Consider the following 11452-nt stretch of genomic DNA (forward strand, 5'->3'; position numbering starts at 1 on the left):
CATGAATGCGTGCTTCAGTTTGAATGGCATAAAAAGGAGACATGTCTATGGCCAATCATCAAAGACCATGATTCTAAATTTCAAGAAACAGCTATCTCATTCTAACTAGGAACAATTTGTCGATCACAAAAGTTTGAGATGAACAATCAGGAAACATGAATGGACCCTGAAGTCACAGAAGAAATCTTAGGAATAAGCATAACCTTGTCCAATGACAAGTGACCACAACATTATATCTGAGGAGACAGAGAGCAGCAAAAATTCCCCCCAGATATCTATTGACTATGTAAATCTGAGCAAAAATACTGAAGTAGCTATTAGCCAGGTTGTCCAGTGGAAAAAAAAGGACCCATGAAGTGAATCTGATTGTGAAGTGCGAAGTTCAACTGAAAATCTGCAATGATCAACCGATGGATCAACAGTTGTGATTAAACCCAAACTTCCAAAATCACAGCTGTCTGCCCTTTGATCATGCTGCTGATAATAGCTATTAAACGCATATGATATATTCCCGGGCCAGCTAATATTAGAACAAGACCCACCAGGGGAGAGAGCTGTGCAATCAGCAACCGAACATGCTTCTAACGCACGTGCCGTTGCATTAGACAAGTCTTTATTATTGTTCACAACGCACCACTTGGATGGAAGATACTCCACATTTTGAGCATTCACAAGGTTTTTTGAACCCAAGCCAAAATCAACTGGATACTTGGCTTGGCCATCAAAAGTAAAAATACCCCAATGTCTCTCAAAATTTCCAGCGGTTATGCTTCTTTGGTCCTCATCTAAAAGGCTAAATATGTATGTTTCAATTGGTGGATTCCGAGGCCTAAGTGGGGTACCCAATTTGCTATGAAGATGGTTCATCAGGCCTTTCATGAAGGTCTCTGCAACGGATGGGGTCGCATTGGTTGCTCCATCCGTAGGCCAACCAATCTGTGCCACAACAATATCCATGTTGGGAAATCCTACTGTTGATAATGCACTAACTACGGTATCATAGCTCAAGTCAAAGCTGTTTTTGTATGTTCTGTGGCTGTCATTATGAGGGTGAGCAGTTTCTTTGAAGAGAGAAAAGTTGAGGGAAATGTTCTTGTTTTGGTGGAGAGTTATAAATGGAGAGATGCTCACAAAGAATGGTGAGCTATGCTTGCTAAGAAATGTGAGGAGTTGGATCATGGTTTTGTTGAGGTCAGACCTGAAGTGTCCTTTTGAGGGCAGGCTGGATTCTGACTGGAAGGTATCGTAACTGCAAGGGACTACAACCTTCAATTTACTTTCCAAGTTTGCTCTGATCAAAGCTTCCTGGATTTTTGTGGCTGCTCCAATTACAAAGGGATGGAACTGCTCACCGTAACTTTGGAGAAATGGCTCATCTCCAACAGCAACATACCTGTAGATAATCTGGTTAGTAGTATACATAGAATGAAGTCACACCCCTAAGGATAAGCAAAATCAATTTGGCTTTTGATTAGCCTAACAAAGGAAATAATTGAAGCTACCGGGTTCATATAAGATCTCAAATTGGTCCCATTCAAGATGATGTTAATTAGATTATATACACAGTATGAATAGGAACATTCAATTTAATAGGACAATCAAAAAGGACCTTAATAGTTTGTCCTTTACTTGCATTGCCGACGGAGCATGCAACACACACAGAGAGATGCGTCTCTCTATCCCATCTTGAAGCTTGCTCCCCTACTAAACACCAACTGACTCATTTAAATTTGTGTCTTGTCTGGAGCTGATACCATCCAGTCCTGTCCTAAGTAGTTTGCTATAAGCTCATTCTTATAACACATTTCTTGTAAAATAATTGTCCACCAAGATGATAGTGACAAAAAGAGGAGCACAAATGCAAAATCATCATGGAATCATAATTCCAACATGAATCACAACCAAATCAACGTAAAACCCATTCACAAAAAGAGTGAGGTGCAGAAACTTGGGCATAAGTTGTGAGTTGGTTTTCCAATGCAATCAATCTTAAAGCTTCATTACACAGAGGAAAGCTCGTGTCTTAAAAAGATAAGAGTTCCACAGGACCAAACTAACTTTGCAAAGGGCCAGCACACAAAGAATGGCAACATGGTTTAATCTGCCACAACACCAAGCATAAACTTTCATCAATTATTTCTAAATGGCACAGCTCCCGAAGTCACAAACAGCTTTGTGCACCTAACATGCAAACACCAAAACCCAGCATTTTCATGCTCCTAGCATGCAAAAGACAGAAACTGTTTTACTAAATACCCTCTGCCAATATAGCTGACCATTACAAAAGAACAAGGACCCCTATCTACCAATCCATTCATTTTAAATCTAACTAGAAAATTTTCACACAACAGTGTCCAGCTATCTAAGCATCTTTTTTCCATTTCAAGTGCAGTAAATGAGGGCAAAGTACCAGGTGAATGCAACTTCGCATTAAAAATTTGAATGTCCTCTCCTTGTATTGTCCCTCATTCACTCAACGTAAGCCCTAGCACGTCCTTTGCTTCATTCTAAACAGATCAATGCAACAAGAAGGTAGATACTGCTGAATTCTGCATCTGCACATCACCCTCGAAGAAATTGCCGGAATGTATCATACTTTCACAAAACAGGTTCACCTAAAATAGTAACTGAACTAGAACTCGGAATGACAATTTGCAGGCACGTACAGATTTTCCAGTTGGGTTCCATACTTCTCAACCTCACAATGTTGTGATCCATATAGTTTGCTTGCAAATTGCAATGTCTAAAATATAACCAAAATTAATACCAAATTAGGCTAACTCATAGACTGCTTTGCAAATTCAATGGCGTGATAAAAATTCTAATTGCTAACCATTCGATTATCAAAAGAAAAGTACCAAATTGGTAGCTTCAATTATTTGGTCATTTACTTTTCTTTTCAGATGACACTGTATATCACTCAAGCCATCGACTAGGGTAATAGCGTGACGAAAGGTGCTTTAAGTTCATCAACCATTTCATCTGCAACAACTACGTCAATGTGAACTTTAACTTCCACGGTCTCTTTTTAATCAACCAAGAGACAGAACCAATGGATCGATCCACATTTTCCACCCCATAACCACAAATGGATTAGCACCGGTTTGTCCAAGAAACTAAACAAAAAACAAAGCAACCATGAACAGTGATACATTAACTCAAAAGATGACAATCCCAAGTCATAAAAAATGATGAACAAATAGATACTAAAGTACATGTGCAATCAGAAAAACAAGCAAACAAAAGAAAACCCAGATATCCATGTTACATAACAGGAAAAACAAATCATGACCCGGAAATCTAACTGGGAAAATCTAATTAAACCCATTAAGCAAAAAATAAAATAAAATAAGCAGAAACATACTCAATTCGAACTCCACTGCCTCCATTGGAGAAGTAGCGGGTGACATTATCGTGTACCCAACTCTCCGCAGCCTTTTTGGAAGAGTTCAAGCTTCTGAGCATACTATTTGGAATGCCCACAATGACGCCGATGTTGGACCCGGAGAGCGCTTGGAGAACAAGTGGGTCGGCATCAAAGAGCTTCACTTTGGTGATGTTATTGGACTTCAAGAGCTCCACCACCTCGGGCGGTGGGAGAGGGTGCGAGGCGGCGGTGCCCCAGTTCACGCCTACGGCTCGGACCCCTGAGGCCAGGACCAAGATGGCGAAGAAGAAAAGGAAGATGATTGGGCAAAGATTCGGAGGCATTTGGTGAGAGTTTGCCATGGGCTGGTTGGAGTAAAAGTCAGTGAGAGAGTGTCCTGGGGGTTTTGGTTTGAACTTTGAATAACCAAAAACAAAGAGAGCAAAGCTGACGTGGAACCACTGTTTTTTTGTTTTGTTTCAAACTTCTTGGAGCCTACCTGATTAAGAATATTTTTAACGGGGAATGTTAGTGCCAAAATTGGGAAACGGGTTGTTATTTAAAATTTGTAAATAATGTGCCATTATATTACGAGTAATGCCACCCACTCTCATTAGTAGTGTAATTAAAATTGCTATTAAATTTTAATCTAATAGTGATTTCAAAAGTGAGATAGAATTATAATATGTACCGTCCCTAAGGGGTAGCTCAATCGACTGTGAATCACGCCTCATAAAGCAAAGGTCACTAGTTCAAATACTCCTCTCCTTCTCTTGTATGAACATGTCAAAAAAAAAAAATTATAATATGTACCATTATTAAAAAAAAATCAAAGGCTAATTAACATGTTGCATTAATAAAGTAAGAGAAAAGTGGAATAAAAATATGGTGTGTAATTGTTATGAGGATCTTAGAGGCTGTTATGCAATTTTCTAGGTAGTAAATATGATATCTAATTTGCACGAACTTTTAATTAAACTATTAATATTATTTTCTTACTATATAATTTAATAAATTAATAAAAAAATATAGAGATGGTATATACTGAGATATAATAATATGAATCATGTTAAGAACTTGAATGTGGATTTATTAAAAACAAATCTAAAATATGGTTGGTGGCATGTGTTGACCTTGTCACACCAATTATTCAAAGGTTGGTAGAGAGATAGAGAAAAAACTTCATTTAAATTAACAATTTTATTTACCTATCAAAAAAATAAAAACAAATTTATTTATTTTTCTAGCTTCAAATTAATTTCATTTGGTAAAGAGGTCAAATTAATTTCATTTGGTTTTACAAGTCTTGCACAAGCAAGCTTACGATTTTTCTCACAATCAGTACCTTCTAAAGCTATTAGCCTATTGCTTAGAGCACAACTGAAAGATGCTAATAATTAATCGGACAAAATTTTCCTTCAAACCAAATGGAAGAAAAATGTATTTTGGAGTCGGAGGAGATTCCTCCAATTAGAGGAAAAATTTGTCTTAATCATAATTATTAAGTGTTGATAGCCACTTGGGCTTCATGTCTCCTCCTTGCCTCTTGAATTATGGACAACTTGAGACCCCTTGGCTTTGGGAAGAGACGCTCATGGCTTTCAACCCTCGCTCTTTAATGAAAACATTAGCAAATTATTGTCAAACTGCATCTTAGAGTGCGTTTGTTAAAGGATTTTGGTCTGATACTATAGCAAAAATTGATTGATGTAAAAAAAAGTAAGAATGAATTTTTTTTTTTTTTAAAAAAAAAAAAAAAGTGAAAAAGTAAGAATGTTTGGTATGGAAAATCGAAAAAATTTTATTTTGTAATAATTTTTTTATTTGAATAATAAAAAAAAGTGATTAATGTGATATAAAAAAGTAAGAAAATGTTAGAATAATGAAAAAGTGAGATGAATATTAACGAATCAAAATCATTTAGCAAACAGGGCCTTATGGTGTCATTGGCCTTTATTAAGTGGGTCTTGGCATCATTGAAACCTGCATGCTACCACTCAATGGATTTCACCAAACCAAAAGTCAGGTAAAGGAAGCACAGTTATAGAAACTACGGGGCTCCCCTAATTTCTTAGTAACAGCATAACAACAATAAGACAGTTATCAATCCCAAATTATAGCAATATCAAGTATTTAAGCTCAAACTTCAAAGACAGTTTTGTTACAAGGATGATCTTTTGGACAAGGATTTTCATGTACCAGAATTTCAATTCGATGGGGTTCAACAATACTAATTGTCGTCTTACATTTGGGCTTTTCTTCAGAGGCATTTTGGATGATTTTCTTTTTATAGCAGGTCCAATCAACCCTTAAAATTATTATTATTAGTTCTTTTAACTAGCGTTGATCCAAAAGTAAGCATCAGTATTATAAAATAATTATAGAATTAAAATATAATTTATAGCATTTCTCTTTCTAATAACACTCATACAAGCTCCAATTTCATTAATGGATAGAGAACCTCACCAGAACTTAGCAAACTCTACTTTTTAAGTTTTTACAAATTGTTTTTCCACTTTCCAATTAACAATGCCAACGCCATTAACGGTTAATGCAGGTGGTATTAGGTACAAACTGAGCACACTGAATATTAAACAGTACTCCCAAAAACCCATGGAGATCAGGCCAAAATTAAATTACAACGACATCCTTAGCCTTTTCAGGCTGAGTTATCACATAAAAGCAAGTTGACAACATAAAACACAGACGACAGCAGTTGTCCATGTCTCCGTCAAAGAGAATGCCACACAAATGTGAACCAGCAAAATTCTATATATAGAGATTGCCTTCAACAAAATCTGCCAAAGGGAAAATTTAAAATTCACATCACATAAACAGAGTAAGCTCATCAAACTGGTTTGATATTACTCATTATAGTGCAAACAGAATTAAACAACAGTATTGAAACTCATTCGCCATCCGAAAAACCAGTACTACATATTTAAACCAAAACATGAATCCTCAAATTGCAAAAAATAAACTTCATCTAGGTAATCTTCTAAAGCCATAACTAATACACAATACTGGTTTTAAGCAGCTGTGAGTGGTTGGCCTTGGTTCCTCTTCCTTGCCTCTTCAATGATGGTCAGTTTGATACCCTTGCCCTTGGGCAGAGAGACCCATGGCTTTGTACCCTTGCCAATGGTGTAAACATTTCCAAGACGGGTTGCAAACTCATGACCAGTGGCATCCTGGATGTGAACAGTCTCGAATGTTCCCTTATGCTTTTCCCTGTTCTTAATGACTCCAACACGGCCTCTGTTTCTACCACCAGTCACCATGACAACATTCCCAACATCAAACTTAATGAAATCGGTGATCTTGTTGGTCTCTAAATCCAGCTTGATGGTGTCATGAGCCTTGATAAGTGGGTCTGGGTAGCGGATAGTTCGCCCATCGTGGGTGTTGAGATAGGGAATTCCCTTCTGCCCAAACTGCACAGACCGGACCTTGCAAAGCTTGAACTGCAAGAGAAATTAGAAGATAGGATCATAAGTTAACTGTTTTTATGCGTAAGCAAGTCAAATAACTAGGCCCAAAAAAGTCTCATTGAAACCCACATGCTTCCACTCCCTAGATATTACGAAACCAAAGTCAAGTAATAGCTTGTTTAGAATTGTTTTAAAGAGCTTAAAAAGTAATAATAATACGTACAAAGTTATATCAAACAAAAAGCTGGTCTGTTTGGTAAAAAAACTCCAAGAGTACTTTTTTGACTTGTTTACTTTAAAAAGAACCAAAATGCACTTTTGAGAAAAGTTTAAAAATAAAGTTTTTTCTACAAAGCTTTTTTTTGGCTTTAAAAGCTACATATCCAAATGCAATCTCAAACATGCTCTAAATACAAAAATAAAAACTAAGGGGCTCTCCTATGGGGTTCAGCAATATTAACAGTGGTATTACATATGGAATTTCCATCCAAAGGCATTTTTTGACTGATTTGTTTGTCATGTATCATAGGTTCACTCTAAACACATTTTTTATAAGTAATTGTTTGTCCCCAAGGAGGGAAATGGAATTGGAGATTCAAACTAGTGACTTCCACTTTATGAGGCATGACCCCTAGTTAATTAAGCTACCCCTTAAAGACCACTGTAAAATGCATTTTAGAAGGATCATATAGATGGTACCCTTTGTAATCAAATTGAATTGTGCTAGTGAATATGTTTTAACATCATTATTCTTGTAGTTGCAGATATGGAAACATTGTCTCAAGGAATATAGTTTGATGCTACTCCCATCAAGCAAGAAAGCGATAGAGTATTCGAGTAGTTTGGGCAACCAACCTTTGCCTCTTCATCCCTAATTGAGTGGAGACGGAAACGACCCTTGGTATCATAAAGGAGACGGAAGTTCTCATTTGTTTTTGGAATTGATACCACATCTGAAAAAAAGAAAAAAGATTAAGGTTCAAATTTCAAAAAGTTTCCAAAAAACAACTATATAACAGAAATCAATTTTAAGCAGAAGAAACAAGAAAACAACAAGACTCTACTTCTTTTTTTATACAAGTAAATATCGACATGATTTATTGTAGCTACCTTAAAAGCTCAGTACCTCACATCCTCCAGTGGGTAAAACTTTGCATTGTGATATTGCTATTAATAATGCAACCAACTTGTAGCAAATTAGTCAGAAGTGTACATACCCATGAAGCCTGCGGGGTAGGTCTTGTCAGTCCTAACCTTCCCATCAACCAAAACATGTCGCTGCATCAGAATGGCAATGACCTCACGGTATGTGAGGGCATACTTCAACCTGTTCCGCAAAATAAGGATTAATGGCAAGCACTCCCTGGATTTGTGGGGGCCAGATGATGGCTTAGGAGCCTGCATTGAGAATTAGAAAACATCATACACCACTGGGAGGAAGACCAAAAAACAAAGGAAACAAAGTTCCAAATATCCAAAAGTTATGCAGAACATTTCACTCACAAATGCGCCCCCAAGTTTGTCAAGCATCCAATGTTTTGGTGCATTGAGCCTCTTCAGATGTTTCTTCAAGCCCCTAGCCTGTAATGTAACATAGTAAACCAAAGCTCAGAACCAGAAGGATCCAAAATAAAGGGTCAAAAACGCATAATAGTATACATACAAAACTGCAATTTACAAGCAAAACTTCAACTAAAAAATCAAAAGCAAGACACCGTGCATGATCAAAATCATTCTCTCTTTTTCTTGATAAGTATAATTAAAACCATTCTCTCTCTACCCATAACCTTGTATGGTTTCCTGAATAATACAATTTTCATATACAAACAGAACAGGCACTTTGGGGGGGACTAATAACAAGCATCCCCACAAAAAAAATAAGAATATCCTCCCCAGAACCATGACAGTTTGTTACTTCCAGATCCGAATGCACCAAAGCATAAAAATGCCAACTTGACCAACTAATAAATCAGGAGGAATTTATATATTTATATATATAAACTCTTTATGTATAACAATCTATTCAATTTCTTTCAAAAGAAGTACCATGAAACAGTTTTAGCACCAAAATGGAATCCAAAACCCACATATTGTGGAATTTTTAGGCGAAACCAATCAGCAGAAGGCAAAACCCAGAACTCGTAATCCAACAATAACATCATGGCAAACCCCAAAAGCTCAAATTGATCATCGTACAGAGATGATGAAAGAAAATTATGCTTTACATGTAAAAGTATATTCACCAAGCAGATCCAAATATTCTAATTCATGTGAAGATTATGGAGAACATAGTGAGAAGACGAACCATCTTGGAGTCGTCGGAACGTAGATCTCTGGGCCGACGGCGTAGATGGTCCTCACTCGGCTAAACTGCAAAAAGCAAGGGCAAACATAAACCCTAGCGAGCTATCTATATATATATATACGTGCTCAAACCTGGTGCAGCGGCGCTAATTCTTTATATGCGATTTTTTTTTTTTTTGAGGAAATATATGTGATAATTACAGAAATGCCGTTATGAGACTTCCTACGGCGTCGTTTAGGATAAAAAAGTGTAGTTGTCCCTCCGTTACAAATTTCCGTTCATATTTAACGGAAAATGTTTGTTTGGCGACCTTTTAAGTAGTAGAGGCGATCCATGTCGTCCCAATAACTTCCACTAAAAATAGTTTCATTGATGGAATTTCCATTTTTCTATAGGACGAACGTTAAATTATATTAGAAGAATTTCTTTCTACCTAATTTATAAAATTACTACGAGTCTTTTAAGCATGTGAGAAATATTTTTTTTTTTCCTTAATAATAGATTATCCAACTGTCATATCAGTCATTGAATAAGATAATGATGTAATATGCAGCAATACTCATTAAAAAAGTATGTGCTTCTTATATATTAAAAGAGACATGACAATTTTATACCTTAAGTTAGAGAAAAATCTCAAATTCAATCTGGAATAAAACTATGTCCAAATAAAATATAAATGAGTCCATGTGATTGCACTCATTTACAATTAGCTCTTTGAAGTATAAAAATGAGATGAAAACTCCTCCTAGTGAGCAAAAAAAAAAAAAAGAAGCAAATATGTCCTTAATATCAACTCTTTTTCAAGTTGGATCTGGCTTACATGTGTATGATGTAGTTTAATCAACGGTTAAGATTTAATCTTAAAGTTGACTTTCTTTTATAAGCTTTTAATAAGAGAGAGAAAATGAAAAGAGATTTTAAGAAATTCAATCTTAACCGTTGATTAAACTACAGCATACATGCTGTTATTAAAATATTAACAAAATCGTTAATGTGTCATGTCAAATCCAATCATATTATGACATGTCAAATTATCAAAATAAATAAATTATAATTGTAAAAAACTAAAAAAAATAACTTGAGTGGAGTCACCAAAACAACCTTTGCTTGATTAGGCGCGGTGGTCCGTCAACAATATCGTTTTTTTTCCAATATTTTGTTAATCCCTACAAAAGACTATTGTCCATTAACAAAAGTAACCAAAGGCCAAAGTATTGTGGCATATGGATTGTGATTACTGTAATACAATGGATATTGCAGAGCCTATAAGAGTATATACATTAGATTCTTTAAAATTGTTATGAAATTTGGAAGAACAACCTCACTTTTTTATATTTTGAAAAAACCACTACATCAACTTAATTTTTTTTACAAAAAAAAAAAAAAACTAGCGATGATTTAACATGATACTATACCATATCTTTTGAGTTTGAACCCTAACTATATAACTTACCTTGAAATATTCAACATGTTGTCATCGCTTATTGAAGGTGAGTTTGGATCCACATGTGAAAGGAAGTGTTAAAGTGTAAACAAAGTGATTAAATTAACTATTTCCTATCAATATAAACTTTCAGAAAAATAGTAATATAACACACCAACAAAATGAAGAAAACATAACTTGGAGTCTACAGGGCCATTGGGAATCAAAGACTTACATTAGTCAATATGTTTGATACCATGAAGAAACTTAATACAAAAAATATACATAAATTACATGGTTCGATCTATGATATACATTTATATGTGAAAAGCATTAGATATTACATTTTTCTCTTATTGATTGACGTGTTGACATTACAAATGCCTGAAATTTTTAGGAGAAGTGAGATAAATAAAGATAGGTGATGTTTAGGGGTGGTATCGATTAATTTGGAGATGAAATTAGGAAATTGAGGTGTCTGTTCACCCTAAACAATTGAAGGGGGTGAATTGTCAAATATGCATTGTTTGTTAAACAACATGACTTTTCCACGGCATTGTTCATAATAAAAAAAAAATTAAAAAGAAAATAATTATTGATATAGAAAAGTAAAAAAAAAAAAGGTATTGAAAAGTGAAATTTTTTTGTTTTACATTGATTTTTTTTATTTGAATAATAGTAAAAAGTAAATGGTGTGATATAGAAAGTGAGAATGTTTTAATGTTGATTTTTTTTTTTTAAAAAAAAGAGATAAATAGCGTTTAATGGAGTGTTTGGTAGTGTTTGTTAAACACCACCATAGTGAATATGTTGTAACAAAATAAAAATATTGTCAAAAACAAAAAAAGCGACATGTATTTTTTACTATATATTTTTTTTTTTTTTTAGTAACTTAAAAAACACTTCACTTTTTTTTTTTTTTTTTT

The 11452-nt window shown here is 35.0% G+C and overlaps 2 protein-coding genes across 2 annotated transcripts; both read right to left on the bottom strand.

Annotated features, from left to right (window-relative positions):
* Window positions 1–34: 34 nt before the first annotated feature.
* LOC132164027 (glucan endo-1,3-beta-glucosidase 9) lies at window positions 35–3764 on the bottom strand. Its single transcript, XM_059574433.1, has 2 exons — window positions 3365–3764; window positions 35–1393 (listed from the first exon to the last, which is right to left on the bottom strand). The coding sequence occupies exons 1-2, from the start codon at window positions 3727–3729 to the stop codon at window positions 283–285; spliced, it is 1476 nt and encodes a 491-aa protein (XP_059430416.1). The 5' UTR covers window positions 3730–3764; the 3' UTR covers window positions 35–282.
* A 2448-nt stretch (window positions 3765–6212) lies between these two features.
* LOC132164686 (small ribosomal subunit protein eS4z) lies at window positions 6213–9214 on the bottom strand. The gene is made up of 5 exons (XM_059575231.1): window positions 9104–9214; window positions 8302–8379; window positions 8016–8196; window positions 7654–7751; window positions 6213–6831 (listed from the first exon to the last, which is right to left on the bottom strand). Exons 1-5 carry the CDS (start codon window positions 9104–9106, stop codon window positions 6397–6399), a joined length of 795 nt encoding a protein of 264 aa, XP_059431214.1. The 5' UTR covers window positions 9107–9214; the 3' UTR covers window positions 6213–6396.
* Window positions 9215–11452: the final 2238 nt, after the last annotated feature.

This window comes from Corylus avellana, chromosome ca10 (assembly GCF_901000735.1).
Source record: "Corylus avellana chromosome ca10, CavTom2PMs-1.0".
Lineage (NCBI taxonomy): Eukaryota > Viridiplantae > Streptophyta > Magnoliopsida > Fagales > Betulaceae > Corylus > Corylus avellana.

Bases quoted from the DNA above. Each gene is read 5' to 3' on its own strand.
- LOC132164027 (XM_059574433.1), bottom strand. From the start codon at position 3,729: ATGGCAAACTCTCACCAAATGCCTCCGAATCTTTGCCCAATCATCTTC. The intron at 1,394-3,364 runs GTATGTTTCTGC...GATTATCTACAG, and splicing joins GGCAGTGGAGTTCGAATTGA to GTATGTTGCTGTTGGAGATG.
- LOC132164686 (XM_059575231.1), bottom strand. The intron at 8,197-8,301 runs GTGAGTGAAATG...TTCTCAATGCAG, and splicing joins ACAAACTTGGGGGCGCATTT to GCTCCTAAGCCATCATCTGG. The intron at 7,752-8,015 runs GTATGTACACTT...TCTTTTTTTCAG, and splicing joins CTACCCCGCAGGCTTCATGG to ATGTGGTATCAATTCCAAAA.